Genomic DNA, 16,178 nt, shown 5'->3' with positions numbered 1-16,178 from the left:
AAAACCCAAACCCAAACCCAAACCCAAACCCAAACCCAAACCCAAACCCAAACCCAAACCCAAACCCAAACCCAAACCCAAACCCAAACCCAAACCCAAACCCAAACCCAAACCCAAACCCAAACCCAAACCCAAACCCAAACCCAAACCCAAACCCAAACCCAAACCCAAACCCAAACCCAAACCCAAACCCAAACCCAAACCCAAACCCAAACCCAAACCCAAACCCAAACCCAAACCCAAACCCAAACCCAAACCCAAACCCAAACCCAAACCCAAACCCAAACCCAAACCCAAACCCAAACCCAAACCCAAACCCAAACCCAAACCCAAACCCAAACCCAAACCCAAACCCAAACCCAAACCCAAACCCAAACCCAAACCCAAACCCAAACCCAAACCCAAACCCAAACCCAAACCCAAACCCAAACCCAAACCCAAACCCAAACCCAAACCCAAACCCAAACCCAAACCCAAACCCAAACCCAAACCCAAACCCAAACCCAAACCCAAACCCAAACCCAAACCCAAACCAAAACCCAAACCCAAACCCAAACCCAAACCCAAACCCAAACCCAAACCCAAACCCAAACCCAAACCCAAACCCAAACCCAAGTGTATGTTAAGGGAGCTGCAACATGCAAGCAAGACTAAACGTTCTCTCTCAAATATTCCTCTCCATTTTGACAAGTATTACTTGACTCCTCTCGGAATCTTGGAATGGATAATATCAACTCACAACCGTTGTTTGACATTCCGTGGTTACATTATTATCCTCCGACAGAGTTATCACTTTAACACGGCAAAATGACATCAAACACTCATGAAATATTCGACTACCAAAATTAATTACAAATTTCAACTCGTTATTCGATTGAATAAAAATCGTTAATAACTTCTAATCCTCATTCAAAAAGAGGAATATGATGAACCAAAGTTATTACATTCGGTGGCAATCGAAATCCAACCTTCTGATCGGAATGATCATCAAATATAATTTCTCTTGGTTGAACATGAAGAAACAAATTCAATATCGAACACAAACAACGATTCAATCATCACGGCCGTTATGGTGGTTTTTGTTGTTGTTGCGAACACAATAAATTTTTGACTAAAATTTAATCATCTTTTACGGAAACTTGGAATGCAGCAAGATGCGTGGAATTATTCCAACATGGTTGAATTGATCAGCCAAAATATTGAACTGGGTCGCTACTTTTCATGAGCGCTTCAGAGTTTCCAAAACGAACTTTGAGTGCTTTCGTTCACATTCGGGAATTTTGGTGAAACGATGAATTTGGTAAGACTCAAAGAGGAATGAATTATTGGAATGAGGGTTGAAAGGTTTACCTTGTAAGAGTCAATGGTGAATTTGGAGTATTGTTTCTGTTTTCATACACTTTTGCCTGTACAATAACTTTAGAAAAAGAAGCTAAACACAATGTTTTCGCGTATTCACTGTTTTCACAACGTGACTAATGGTCTTGCTCGATGGCTGCTTGTTGTGTTAGTGGCTTGTTCGTGCATCTTCCTTTCTGACATGTCTCTGTTGTGGAATGAACAGTCAAGCGCAATTCTATTCATTCACGCTTTTCAATTTTCCACACAACTCACAAGAGTGAATACAGACAATTCTACCGAACGATTAGGATTGACAACCTTCTCGTATTCATCATCTTCAAACATCCTAAATTGGGACTTTATTTTTGACAAGACCCCAACCTTGCTGAAAACCAACAACAACAACAACAACAACACCTATTATTACTACTTTCAACACTACAGACTTATCCATCAACAGCTCATCAAAAACACCGAGTTCGGCAATTCATTGTTTTTACCGGAAGAGCTTTTTCAATCCACACGCACAACAAACTCGGATGGAATTGTCATTCCTTCTTCGAAATTGAAATTGGATTTGAATGGATTAACACAAGGTCAATTGAAAAGCGCTTCTGACCTTCTCGAAATACCTGAGTTGTATCAGAACAAGTATTACCTTCAGTGCTTCACACTACGATTGAACACGTCGCTATTTGAGCAACATTTGATTTCGAACGCTACCTATCGATCACAATTTAATGACAGTAACATTGAGAACATCACATCATCGATTTATGCTCTCTTTCAAAGTGCATCTAATCCTTCATACACATTTTCCACACTGGAATTGATAAGAAATGCTCTAGTGATTGACAACATCACAACGAGCTCCGATCCTGTGACAAATATTTGCTCCTCTGCATCTCCAGTGATTCCATTTGCTTGGAGTTCTTGGAAGTTGTGGTTTGTGTTGGTGTGTCTAATTGTCATGCTTGTTCTTTTAGTTTTGTCTGTATGGAGACCCTATGTGGTGATCATTTGCACAGTGATTATTTTCAATGTGGCTGGAATTCTTACATTGGATCAAACCATGATTGGATTTTCCAATAGTGGAACACTGGTCATTGCTCTCTTATTTCCAATTGTGAAACCCTTGACACAAAATACGTTGGTGAAAAAGTTTGCAAAATTACTTTTTGGAACACCCATTCCTTTCTAGAAAAAGAATCGATTTCTTCAACATGTTTCATACATGGTACCAACTTTAAGGATGTGTCTCGTATTTGCGGCTATTGGAGCGTTTGTCATTAACACTCCAGTGGTTGTGTTAGGATTACCGATTATTTTAGAATGGGCCAAACAAAATAAGGTGTCAGCATCAAAGTTTCTCCTGTCATTGTCATACATAACTTCTGGGAGTGGATTTTTGACATTAATTGGAAATTCGTCAAATATTGTTGTAAATGGAATCTATACTGCCGCTGGTTTTTCTCCCTTGACATTTTATGAATTTTTCTATCTTGGAAGCATTCTTTGTTTACTAACGATCATTTATTTGATGACATATGTCTTATGGATTCTACCTGATGAAGTAAGAGGTGCCAAAAACGCACAAAGAGCTTCTATACGTTTTGCTAATCGGTTTTCTTCAAAGAAACCTCCAATGAACGACAGACATGAACAGTTTGTTACTGTTATAAGGATGTCACATCTAGCTAATCAAGAAAAACACACAAAAGCTTTCAAATTGTACTCTAATTTGTTGGGAAAGAATGAATCTAATGTCATGAAAGCACTTGGTTTCGAAGGAGTGACGCTTGAAGAAATAATAAGACCATTAACTCAGACAGAAGAACAAGGTAAAGACAAGGAATCTTCATCACCAATGCCTAACCTTCAGTCAAACAACCACAGTAAGGACGATTCAACAACCTCAACAGCAGACTCTGTTGTCATTGAATATTCAAAAGAGATGGAATCCCCCAATTTGAATCTAAAGGAATCTTCAAAAGTTAGAATAAGAACACCAATTCCTAAAAATGTATTAATAGAAAAGGATGATGTTTTAATATTTAAGGGTTCTCCAAAGTCCATTCTCTTATTACAAGATATGGTATTTGAACAAGATACGTCTCATTATGAGGAAGAAAGCTTTGAAACAACTAAGGTGGTGACAAACCATGATCTTGCACGAACGGAATCAACTGCAAGCGGAGACTTTAATGTGATAACACGAGTTGTCATTGGAGAGAGATTAAACCCAGCACTCCAAATATCAGAAACGAATAAGAAGATGAAGACAAATGTCGAACAATTTGATTCCAAAACATTGGAATTCTTTGAAGTTGTTATTGGTCCTTCAAATCCATGTGTTGGAGAAGAATATCAAGAGTTTGAAAAGAGATATCGACTGACTGTATTGGCCATCAGAAATTTTTATTTTACATCTGAAAAGGATGAACACGATTTGAAGACATTGACAGTTAATATTGGAGACACTTTACTGGTGGTTGGAAAAACAAATTTTTATATTAATTTCCATGACTCCCATAGAGAATTCTACATGATTTCACGTTTCAACGAAGTAGCTCCTTCATTTGATGCATTCAAATCAAAACCTTTTCTATTGAAGGTTCCATTTTCAAAGAGAATTTTACATTTATGGTGGTGGGAGCATTGGATTTTTCTATTCTTTTTTGCAATGATTGGTTGTTCCATTGCGGGATTTCCAATGGTGCAATGCACTTTTATTTGTTTCTGCGTTGTGATTGCTTTTGGATTAATTTCTCCCTCTGCTGCAATTGATTCTGTGGATTGGGGTTTAGTTGCCTTGGTTGGTGCATCATTTGGAATTGGAACTGCCATCACTCAAAGTGGAGTTGGGCAAGGAATTACAGAAGTGTTGAAAAATTCACAGATTCCTTCAATTCTATTACCTACTTTTGTGACAGGAATAACCTTAATCATTGCAAACATCATCACTAGTAGTGCCTGTGCTGCCATATGTATTCCAATAGCGATTTCTGTTGCTCAAGCCTATCACTTAAACCCCAGATGTTTTGTGATGTGCGTGGCTTATGCCTGTCAAGCAGGTTTTGCATTTCCATTAGGTTTTAGTGGAAATTTACTTATCATGGGCATTGCAGGATATAGATTCTTGGATTTTGCAAAAACAGGGTTGCCCTTAACGATCATTTATTGGATTGTCATAAGCGTGTTAGCTCCTTTGATTTGGGGCTTAGAACGTCCAAATTTTTAATTGAAATGAGTAAGCCAGCAATAGATAGCATCACCCTTAGGTTCTTTTCACAACCTCTTGCACATGTGTGAAGGCCTCAATTTGTTTTTAAGGATTTCATTAATTAAGGAAGGCATGAAAAAGCCATTCATGATTCAATTTTATAATTTGGGTTAATCATACAACCGCAGCGTTGATTGAGCGAAAATATAAATTGTTTAAATCATCGCTTTAATCTTCGAGTTCAATACTTAAGGAGATGCTTGTTGTCTGTTTTTCCTTCTTTTCACTTTAACATAGATGCTGATGACCCAAATAATAATTGCAGCAATAAGGCCCAATAACAAGACTGATCCAGTTATACCCACAACAATGGCTATGATGGTATTGCTATCCATCGCGTTGGTTGTTTGGTGTGTATCGTCTTGTCGAGAAGCTTTTTTGTAATTGACATCAATGACACCAAATGTTGTCAGGTGATTGGTGAGACATGTAAAAGACAAGGCGCCTTCATTTCTAATGGTAGAAACTCCTTCTTGCTTCCAAGAATTATCTGTCACATCGTAGTACACGCATGTTAAATTGGGATTTAAAACATCCTGCAAATTTCTGCTTGGTATAATTAGTGAGATTGGATTGTTTAAACGTTGAACTGAAAATTCATCACCAGAAGTAGTATTTAGCACAGTAATCGATATTAAAGGACTCCTCAAAGCAGAATTTGTAAAATTTTGTTGTTGATAAATGGATGCCATTAATGATACAGAGGTGTCATTCAGATAGGGCAACAATTCTTTCGAAATTGAAGGAGGAAATATCACTTGCACTCTTGTATTGGTAGTTCCATCTCCAGAAGAGAGAGAAATATTTTTCGAATCCAAGTTGTTAACACTCCCAATTTGTTCAAAATACATGGAAGTTCCAGAAATCACCTTATTTGAACAAACCACTGTTTGGTTCGTTCCACCCAAGACTGGAATGCAAACTGGAATGGAGCACTCATTACCGGTCCATCCTTCTTGGCAAGTGCAATTGTTGAAGCCCATACAGGTACCATGTTTGCTGCAAACATTTGCATCACTGGAATTCGTTCCAAAACAAGTATAGAATTGACATTGACTGCCAAAATATCCGTTTGAGCATTGACAAGTATTGTTGGAGGAGCATACTCCATTTCCACTGCAAACATTGGTCATATTTTGAAGAATACCATAACAATATTCCAAACAAATAGTACCATCGGGGGACATGACGGTTCCTGTTGGGCAATAAGGTATTAATTTTCGAATCAAACTGTTGTAGTGATCAGAAAAGACAATTTCTCCATTCTTGTTAATAAATAAGGATTGTGGAGAATTGAGAAGTGCATTGGTTGCGTCAATAGACTGGTCTGGAGACAATCCTACTGATCCACGTTTACCTGCAATGGTTGTTATCATTCCATCCTTTGAAATTTTTCGAATCGTACAACAGTCAGCAATGAAAATTTCACCACTCACAGAAACTGCCACACTTTGAGGAAGATCTAACGTTGTCAGAGTGGCCAACACGTTGTTTTGATAGGTGACTCCACCTCCAGCCACAGTGGTAATTATTCCTGATGACACTTTTCGAATAGTGTTATGGCCATAATCTGCAATGTACATGTCTCCATTAGTGCTATCGAAAGCCATTTCATAAGGGGTATCAATACTTGCCAGGATGGCAGGAATTCCTTCTTCATTTCCAGTTGAGGTGTTTTTTCCATTTCCTGCCACTGTGCTCACGGTTTGATTTAAAAAACCAGTCACTGGTTGAAACGAAACTTTTCTAATTCTGAGGTTCAGTTTGTCCGCAATGTAGAGAGTGTTGTTTCGAAAGATGAGCTTTTCAGGGTTGCTCAGTTGAGTGTTTCTAAGAATGGAGCCATCTCCATTAAAACCTCCTATTCCACTTGATAAACCTCCAACGGTTGAAATAATCCCTTTCGAATCAATCATTCTCAAGACGTTATTTCCAGTGTCTGCAAAAAGCAACTCATTCGTGAAAGGCAGCCATGTCATTCCTCCTGGAAGGTTAATAGAAGCCATTAGGGCAGAGCCTCCATCTCCTGAATATCCTCTCAAACCATCACCTGCCACAGTGATGACATTTCCATTACTGATTTTTCGAATCTTGAAGCGTTCAGTCATATACAAATCACCATTAGGAGCCTCAACCACAAAGAAGGGCACATCGAGTTGTGTCGTCGAAACAGGTCCATCTGCTTTGGAAGTGGGTGAAAAAACCCCAGCTATGGTCGACAGTCGATACTTAATTGGAGCTGCCTGTATGAAAGAATGTTGCGAAACATGTGATGTGGAAACCATCCACAAGAAGAAGGATGCAACAACAAGAAGGAGTGGTAGCCTCCACGAGGAATTTGGAATGAACATTAGAATGGGTTGGCGTCTCATTTGGAGCTTTTTTTTTCGCAAATGAATGGTCGCTGTGTGAAAACGCAACTGAGCGCTAACGTGTGAGACGAATAAAAAAATGTTCAATAGACACTTCGAGTGAGAAAGAGGAAGAATTATTGGTCCTAATGAAACTCAAAGTGTGGACATGTCATGCGGTCGGCAGTTATAGGAGTAATTTTGGGCGGGTCCTCACAATATTGACCTCTCATTTTTCCATAGGTTGTCCCCACTTTATGATTTCTTTTTATAACATTCATCAAAGAATGATTGTTGAGCACAACGAGTTCACTCTTTCCATCTATCTCTGAATTCAACACAAGGTCCATCCTCCTTGCCAGGCAAAGCGAGCTCTGAACTACTTTGAAGCAACAAGAAGACAATGGCAACAATATTTAATTCTTGGCACATATTGAACTGAAACTAGTTTTCTCTCCATTAATCCAAACAAAATCACTTGCATTGGTAAATTCCAAATTCTTCCAATTCCACGGCAATGATGCTTCCACAGAGAATAAGGTCCATTTTCCCCAACCATTTCCATGAAGTGTGGCTGGATAGTTGTGATGAGTTTTAAATTTCAACCAAAAATCAGCATGTGTAGCTGCGACATCTTCTTCACGAGAAGGAGGATCATTCTTGTTGTGAACTTTGAATTCATGAGCTTGTACTTCTAAAAGTGACAAGAACAAATCTCCTCTGTAATCCAAAGTGAGATAATCTCTTGCTTGAGTCAACCAAACATAGGCAGTCATTCCTTGATCATCGAACAAATCTTCCTTAATATCTTGTGGTAACGCAAGAATTTTCTTGTAAAGATCCAACAGTGCGGATTGTCTTCCAATAAACGCTCCACTATTTAAATATCTAAACCTGTTTGGAGATGGTGGATATTGGCTTAAACAATACGGATCACCTCCCCATCGTTTCTTTGCACTTTCAACCACACCAAAAGGATGACAATTCATTTCTGCATTATAGACTGCAGAGTATCCTTGAAATTTGTTCAAAAATTTAGAAACAATTGCCTCTGCATGTTGCAAAACAACCACATCGTAGGCATCCAAGAACATCAAAATGGCATTTGGATTTTTCACTTTTTCAATTTCTTCAAAAGTAATGTCAATTTTTTGAGAGAGAGTGAATTGTTCCATTCCGAATCCCAAAATATTGAAATTAATTCCATTTCTTAAAGCGGAATAGATTAATTTGCAAGCATTTTCGTTGATTTTTGTTGCAATGGTGATGGCATAAAATTCTTCACCAAGAACATTCATTGGAACCATTCGAGTGTTGGATTTTGAATTCGACGGAATCAATCGTTGTGACAACTCGAAGGATTCTTTTGAAGAAGTTTGTTTTGTATTGGAATTTTGATCATTGCTGTCATCCTTTATATTTTGTTGTTCTTGTTCCAATAATGATTTTTCGTTTTTCAGGAAGGTGATGGTATCGTCTGATGGAAAATCTCCATGAACATCCATGTCGTTGTCACTAATCAAGGACAAATCCTGGTGAGCATCGGAGGAAGATCGTCGTTTCATCACAAATACAAAAAAAGCAGCGTTTGCCAAGAAGAACAACACACCCACCAGTATGAGTGTTTTTCGTGATGATGTCTGCGTCCTGGATTTGAGTAGAGACATTTTTTCTAGTTGACATTTGGCAGAGGCATTCTTTTTCAGGTTTTAAATCTCTGTGAATAATTGCATTTGGTGAAAGAGTGTGTAAATATAAAATTCCACTTGCAATATCGAGAAGATATTTGACTTTTTGTAAAAGTGTACATTTGCGCTTTCCTGTTCTGAATTCAGAAATTAAGGCTTCTAAACTTCCTCCATCTAAATACTCAACAACAAGTAATCGTTTTGTTTCAGATATCGAAACTCCAAAAAACGACACAATGTTTGGATGTTTCAATGTGCTTAATAACATTGCTTCTTTGGCAAAACTATCTTCCTCAATATCATCGGAAGAAACATCGATGGATTTCACTGTCCAGCAATTACTGTTCAAGCTCACTTTCCTTAGATTTCAATCGTTTTGAAGTTGCACTAAGCAATGACCACAACGACAAGTGACATTGTGACACATGCAGCAACTAAAAAAATTCAGATCGAAATTAAATAGATCAAAGGGATTACATAATGGCATACAAACATATTTTGTTGAATTGACCAAACAGAAGGATCTGTGGAAATAATTCCAAAACTAGTAGACTGTTCCACATTCATTTCTCCCTCTTCACAAGCATTTTCAATGATTCTGATTCTATTACTTCCTTGTGGGGAAACACTCACTCCTTGAGGGGATTCAATCAATGTGTGAGAAGCAAGTAATGGATTGAAAAAATCAAAATTAAAACCTTTGGTATCTTAGGCCGTGAGTGGGCGAGCCCTAAAAAATTCATCAAGCTTTATTTGGAGTTCGCCAAACTTCACAACGAAAAAAGCCGCCCAAAAAATGTCTTCACTCGCCTTAAGAGTCAAACAATCGCCATCATGGAAGTGGTGGTACCTCCTCATGGTCCTTGGGTTATTCTTGATGTTCGTGAGCTTTGTGGTTATTTTGTTCGTAAAGATCAAATTCATCAAATCATCCATACGAAATCCATCTTTGGATGAAAAGCATCATATAGACCAACCATCCGCTCGTGCACATCCTCCCGAAAGTTCTTCTTTGTTAAGGTCTATGGAATCATCGCCAAGAGCCTCCAATGTATTGATTCCGTCGAATTCAAAATCCAACACTCGAATGGTTCCAATGAATGTTCTTGGTGAAGAATTTTATGCCATCACCATTGCAACAAAAATCAACGAAAATGCTTGCAAATTAATCTATTCCGCTTTAAGAAATGGAATTAATTTCAATATTTTGGGATTCGGAATGGAACAATTCACTCTCTCTCAAAAAATTGACATCATTTCTAAGGCAGTGAAAAAAGTGAAAAATCCAAATGCCATTTTGATGTTCTTGGATGCCTACGATGTGGTTGTTTTGCAACATGCAGAGGCAATTGTTTCTAAATTTGTAAATAACTTTTCCAATTATTCTGTTGTTTTCAACGCAGAAATGAATTGTCATCCATTTGGTGTGGTTGAAAGTGCAAAGCAACGATGGGGAGGTGATATATTTTGCCAAAAAGAGTTTCCACCGTCTCCAACTAGATTTAAATTTCTAAACTCTGGTGGCTTTATAGGTCGTCAATCAGCATTGATGGATCTTTACAAGAAAATTCTCGCTTTACCACAAGATATTAAGGAAGATTTGTTCGATGATCAAGGAATGACTGCCTATGTTTGGTTGACTCAAGCAAGAGATTATCTCACTTTGGATTACAGAGGAGATTTGTTCTTGTCACTTCTTGAAGTCCAAACGAATGAGATACTGATCCGGGAAAACAATAATCCTCCTTCTCGTGAAGAAGATGCCGCAGCTACACATGCTGATTTTTGGTTGGAATTTCAGGCTCACAATAATTATCCAGCGGTTCTTCATGGAAATGGTTGGGGTAAATGGTATGTTCTAATAATTGTTCTACGTTCCTTACCGTAATATCTATCACTTAGGATTTTGCTTTACATCCCATTTCCATGGAATTGGAAAAATTTACAATTTACAAAGGCCACTGATTTTGTGTACGTGAATGGAGAGAAAAAAGATTACAACTCAGTCTGCCAAAATCTTATAGAAGAATGACAATCGTCAAATCTATGTATTCAATTTCACAAATTATAGTAATCTGTTATTGATTACTTGTATCCATAAACTTTAAAAGTGCCCAAGCCGACATAGGTACCTTGATCATTGTTCATGGAGATTCTAATGAATTTTGCAGGAACTCTTGAAATGGCCACAATACTGGTGACAGGTTCTACTTGATTTAAAGTTTTCGCATTGATCCATGTTGAACCATCAATAGAAAACTCAACTTGAGCAGTTTGCAAATATTTAGCACCCCATTCTGGTAATAGAATCGGTCTAATCTTGAGAGTATAAATAGTATAAATATCATCCAAGTTGGCTTGTATCCAAGCATTCGTGTCTTTGCCTGTTCCAGCCCCACCGTTTTTTGTTTCTTCTTGAAGAATTTCAAAAGTATTTTGACAATGAGCATACATGCTGCTCATAGCAAGAGTATACTTGAGAGGATTTGGTTGCTTGACAGGTTGTGAATACGGATTGTAATATGGTTTAAATGTATAGAATTTAAGCAGTCCTAATGAAACATAACCAGTAGCTTCTCGTCTAATTCTCCAATTTGAAGAGAAAATAGGACTGCGAAGAGTAATGATAGGTTGACTCTCAGTGATGTCAACTAAGCTCATACATGTTCTCCATTCAATACCATTTTCAGAAAACTCCAACAAGGTGTTGTTTGTGTAGGCACTTCCCCAACCAGATTGTGTTAATGGCTTCAATCTGATATGCGTGAAATACTGAGGACATTTGAATGTTGCTTCGATATATGCATTACTTTCAGAGCATGTGCCAGCCCCTATATCTAACGTGCTTTCATCCCACAATGCAACCATTGAGTTTTCGCATGATCCATATTTTGAACTCATTATCAATGTATAAGGAAGGCAAAGTAAATCCATAGTTTTTGCAGAATCAATTTCGTCACTCACTTGTTCTTCCATTGGTTCCTCTTCATCGTATTGACAAATTCCAAAGAATTTCCACACACCAATACCAATATAACCTGTTCCACTTTTCCTAACTCTAAATGAACTCGTACATATAACATTACTCCACGAAAGGTCCATCGTGTTCAATCCATTTTGGAATGTTATAGTTGTCAATGGATTCCATTGCCCATCCATTTCATACTCCACCACACAACCTTCTAAATATGTAGTTCCCCATAAAGGTCTCATGCATGGACCAAGAATCATTCGGGAAACCTTGACCTTCTCCTTGAATATGACTTGTACAAAAGGTTGGTCTTCCGAATTTGTGCAAACTCCTGAAATACCAGCTGTTTCTCCTTCCTCACTCAAACAATCAATGGAATTTCCAGTCGTTGAATATCTGGAGCTCATTTTCAAGTTGTATGGAATGATCCATCTGGGCTGTGAGAGCTCACCAAGACTCTTTGTTGATAAAGGCTTTTCATGAGCCGGAAGTGATGGGACAAGATGAACTCGAGGTTTTGTGAGGCTCACAGGAAGTGGAGGCAATTTGGTTGGGTTTGTAACCACTCCTCCGGATGTTGTTGCACCAGGAATGGACATGGTTGATGGATTGTTGCCCATCATCATCACGTTAGTAGGTGTTGGAATGTTATTGAAATTATTAAAATTATTATTATTCATTGTTGATCCGGTCGATGTCGAACTGAATGGTTGGGTATTACTCATCATCATCATGTTGTTATTATTGGTAGTACCATAATTTCCATACATGATATTGGAATTGACATTAGTCATGGATGATGATGATGGGTTATTACTCATCATCATGTAGGAGGAATTGGTCATGTTGGGATTATTGTTGTACATCATCATATTGTTGTGTTGTTGTGGAATGGATCCATAAAAACTGTTATTCATCATTCCCTGTTGTGTGGATGTTGTTCCTGGATATACAGTATTGGTTCCTTGTTGTGGTGGTTGAGTGGAATAGCCAATTGGTTTGTTGTACATTTTTTGTTGATAAAATGTTAATCACCACGACAATAATTCTTTAATTTATTGTGAAAAACATTGTATCCGATTACACATCGAATTGTAATACTATTTTCATTTGTGCCTTTCGCAAAATGTTTGAAATCTAGAGGAAGATGTGCTGAAATACAGCATTCAGTTAGAGAAAGGTATCTTGAGGATTCGTTTCAAGGAATGATGATATCACCGCATGAAATCTGACACGAGGTGTCACATCAAGCTCGATTACATGACAGAACATCTCTGATGGCTATCCCTTCGTTTCCCTCTCCTTATGTCTGTAGTAAGTGTTTCCTCATCTTTTCTGAGGGTTTCCTCAATAATTGGAATAGTATTTACATAGCTCTTCATTTTAGTTTTATACATCATTGTTGCCACCTTTTCAAATGAGGATTGAATGTTATCAAGTGTGTCCGTATTAACAATCACTACATCTCTGATAAAATAGGAGTACGTATTCTTAACTTCTAAGAGATCAGCAAGTGTGAGTTCTTGAATGGTCGTATTGTTAGTAATGTTACCCATAATTATTGCTGCAGGTGGATCCATAGTCGTTCGAGCATCATCCTTTTTACGAAAGTCAATACATTTTTCAATATACTTGATCATTGCATCTAGTGATTTTCTACTCGACATGTAACAAACAAATAGAATACCGTCTGTCCCTCTGAATTTATATTCAGCACTGTTTGGAGCAAGAGAATAATCCATAAAACTACAAGATTCAATTCTCACTTTGAATTCCTCTCCATCGAATCGAATGCTCTTACATTCGAAATCAGATTTGCCTAATTTGTGTCATGTGTGACAAAACAATTGGAATAGGTTCTCAATATTGTTAAAATTGGTACCACTTACTTTCATAGAACAAAGCTCTAATAGTTTGTATGACCAGACTGTTAACTCCAGCCACTAAAAGGTAAAAGTAATTGGTGGGATCAAATGAATTTTTCTTTTTTGGAATTTGTACCTTGATTTGTTGCACTTGTGTGTTCACATATTGATATATTCTCTTATAGGAAAGTTCTGGTGGTTTTCTTAACCTTAGATCTGTCATAAAATCATCCATCTTGTCAATAGACGCAAAATTTGGATAAACATAATGCCAAAAAAGAATATACTCCCAAAATCCCTCGACTAAACCATTTTTCATGTCATTCTTAATTTCTGGATCATAGTTGAGTGCACAGTAAAACGTTTTACAGCTTAACATCATACTGAAATAATCTCGTGTCAACTCTTTAGGAAACATGGTATATTTAGGATAATATTCAAACCGTTTCAAAGTGGATGAATGTCTTCCACTTCGTGATGAAATGTTACTGCTCGATTCAAACATGAATCCAGAAGGTGACAAACTAGAGGTTGAAAAATTGAATGCAGAGCCAACAATAATTCCAACGGGCGATGAAGATTTTTCCGTCGGATAATCACAACAATTGATGGTGGATAAAACAAAACTTGCAATGTAAAGCAAAATTTCAGGAGGGCAATCAGCCAATGTTAACTTCCGAGATGATGTTTGTGATATATTCATATCATTCATTATGGAAGACCTGTTGTTGTTTCTGAAAGAATTCTTTTTCAAAAACGATGAAATGTGATCATCGACCATATTCAAAAAAACGTTTTTGTAGTTTCTTGCAGTGTGAGTTGTACTGGACGTTGTAGTACTTCTTGGTGATGTCGTTGTTGTTGTTGTGGAAGGAATCACACCGCCATCCAAGCCATCATCACCCTCAACTAACGTTGTTCCTCTGTTTGAAGAAAACATGGCGTCATGATGCGGGGAGGTGAGGTGACAGCTGGCTTGGACTTCGGTCATTTTTTGCTTGGGTGATTTGCCTCTTACGGAAATGCTTTTTTTAGATTGCTGAGAAGAAGAGGGAAAATCATGGTAATTGGTGTGATGTTGAGGAGACTGGTCACATTGGTAGTGGCTGTTGGTAGGTGAGTGAGAGTCAAATTCTGAGCATGATCTTGAGGATGAGAAGTGTTCTCGACTCAAGCTGTTTCCAAAACTTTTAGAACTTGAAAAACTGCTCACATACGAGGACGAATTTCCACAAGTGCTCACGTTTGTTGATTCGCAGCTTAAGGCGACATTGGACGAACGGGACATGCTTTGAGAACGAGCATGTTTCTTCCATCTTGAACGAGTGGGAGGTTCTTGAGTTGGGCTTTCGGTCGAATTGATTAACACTGCTCTCTTCTTAACAGCAAGTAATCGTGACAGAATTCCTGTAGAGGATTTGTGAACCGTTGTGGTGCTCATCTCAGTCATTGGAGGTGTCACGACAATCGAAGGCTCAGCGTTTGTTGTTGAAGAGGAGTGGTTAAAACTCGCCATGTTCGAATTATTGGAGCCAGTATCCTCAATCTTGATGCTCAACGCAATGGTCTTTGAATTGGATCGACTTCTTGTGGTATCTTGTGTAGTGCTGGTACAGACATTTAGAGGTGCTGTTGTTGTATTAAGATTGCAAACAGAATTAAAGGTAATAACCACCTCTTCAGAGGAGGAAGTTTCAGAGATGGGAGAAGTAGTACTTGAGGGCTGAGGCATCAATGTGTTGCCAGAGTTATCACGTCTCTCCAGAACTCCAGAATCAGAATTTACAGCCTTCATATCCATTATCGTATGAATATGCATCTCCTTATTGATGGATGCAGTGCAACCATAATTAGGAGTAGTATCATCCTCTTCGCCTCCACTCGAACAAGTCAACACTAACGAGCCTCTTTTCTTATCGGGCATAAGTGTTCGGTTGTTTTTCTTGTTTGAATGAATAGATAAGGATTGTTGAGCCAACGCGTCTGTTTGATCTCTCGCTATTTGTAATCGTGGTGGAACTGCTGTGGATGATGAATATTGTTGAAGATGACGCTTGTTGTTGGATTCAAGGATAGAATTGATGCAAGACGAGGTTTTCCCTGATGTTGCAACAGTTGATGTCTGGTTGATGTTCGTCGATGGGACCACTCTACTGACTGTACTACTTTTAATCGATGAAGATGGTGGTGATGCCAGCAAAGAAGAAGAAATCGCAGCTGGTTGCTTTCCTCTAATGATGGACGGTTGCTTATGATGACGCTCTTGAATAGTGGGAGCACCTTTTCCAGAAAACGTTTGGGTTTGTTCAAGCAATTTTGTATTTGAAATTCCTCGTTTTCGTCTCCTTTTGTTTGGTCGTGAGGAGGAGTTGTGGCCACTGCTGTTGTTGCTACTGCTGTTGTTATTATAATTATTATTATTGTTATTATTACTTTGAATGATATGAATAGATTGGCTTGTTGAGGTGATGGCGGGCGTTGTAGAAGAAGAGTGCAGTAAGGATGAGGATGTAGTAATCATTCATGAAAGTAGGAAGTACTGCTGAACTTTTCAATAATGACTGTTTTGATCCAAACTGAAGAGTTTCGTCAATAAAATTAAAGTTCTCTTTGTGTGTCGTCGGTGATCGTGTCTTCTGTGTTGCTTTTGATTGAAATCTTTGAAAATTATTTTGACAA

The 16,178-nt window shown here is 38.1% G+C and overlaps 7 protein-coding genes across 7 annotated transcripts; 3 read left to right on the top strand and 4 right to left on the bottom strand.

Annotated features, from left to right (window-relative positions):
- Positions 1–1,540: 1,540 nt before the first annotated feature.
- FDP41_003977 (uncharacterized protein) lies at positions 1,541–2,542 on the top strand (the record flags this gene model as incomplete). Its single annotated transcript, XM_044707340.1, has 1 exon — positions 1,541–2,542. One exon carries the CDS (start codon positions 1,541–1,543, stop codon positions 2,540–2,542), a length of 1,002 nt encoding a protein of 333 aa, XP_044562037.1.
- A 51-nt stretch (positions 2,543–2,593) lies between these two features.
- On the top strand, positions 2,594–4,582 carry FDP41_003976 (uncharacterized protein; the record flags this gene model as incomplete). Its single annotated transcript, XM_044707339.1, has 1 exon — positions 2,594–4,582. The coding sequence occupies one exon, from the start codon at positions 2,594–2,596 to the stop codon at positions 4,580–4,582; it is 1,989 nt and encodes a 662-aa protein (XP_044562036.1).
- A 230-nt stretch (positions 4,583–4,812) lies between these two features.
- FDP41_003975 (uncharacterized protein) lies at positions 4,813–6,996 on the bottom strand (the record flags this gene model as incomplete). Its single annotated transcript, XM_044707338.1, has 1 exon — positions 4,813–6,996. The coding sequence occupies one exon, from the start codon at positions 6,994–6,996 to the stop codon at positions 4,813–4,815; it is 2,184 nt and encodes a 727-aa protein (XP_044562035.1).
- A 395-nt stretch (positions 6,997–7,391) lies between these two features.
- On the bottom strand, positions 7,392–8,642 carry FDP41_003974 (uncharacterized protein; the record flags this gene model as incomplete). Its single annotated transcript, XM_044707337.1, has 1 exon — positions 7,392–8,642. One exon carries the CDS (start codon positions 8,640–8,642, stop codon positions 7,392–7,394), a length of 1,251 nt encoding a protein of 416 aa, XP_044562034.1.
- Positions 8,643–9,459: 817 nt separating this feature from the next.
- On the top strand, positions 9,460–10,695 carry FDP41_003973 (uncharacterized protein; the record flags this gene model as incomplete). Its single annotated transcript, XM_044707336.1, has 2 exons — positions 9,460–10,514; positions 10,566–10,695. 2 exons carry the CDS (start codon positions 9,460–9,462, stop codon positions 10,693–10,695), a joined length of 1,185 nt encoding a protein of 394 aa, XP_044562033.1.
- Positions 10,696–10,748: 53 nt separating this feature from the next.
- On the bottom strand, positions 10,749–12,644 carry FDP41_003972 (uncharacterized protein; the record flags this gene model as incomplete). The annotated part of the gene is made up of 1 exon (XM_044707335.1): positions 10,749–12,644. One exon carries the CDS (start codon positions 12,642–12,644, stop codon positions 10,749–10,751), a length of 1,896 nt encoding a protein of 631 aa, XP_044562032.1.
- A 246-nt stretch (positions 12,645–12,890) lies between these two features.
- Positions 12,891–16,020, bottom strand: FDP41_003971 (uncharacterized protein; the record flags this gene model as incomplete). Its single annotated transcript, XM_044707334.1, has 2 exons — positions 12,891–13,453; positions 13,524–16,020. The coding sequence occupies 2 exons, from the start codon at positions 16,018–16,020 to the stop codon at positions 12,891–12,893; spliced, it is 3,060 nt and encodes a 1,019-aa protein (XP_044562031.1).
- Between the last annotated feature and the right edge of the window lie 158 nt (positions 16,021–16,178).

This window comes from Naegleria fowleri (genome assembly GCF_008403515.1).
Source record: "Naegleria fowleri strain ATCC 30894 chromosome Unknown tig35, whole genome shotgun sequence".
Classification (NCBI taxonomy): Eukaryota; Heterolobosea; class Eutetramitea; order Acrasida; family Naegleriidae; genus Naegleria; species Naegleria fowleri.
Note: the sequence above shows the minus strand (reverse complement) of the source record. Positions and strands in the feature narration are given on the sequence as shown.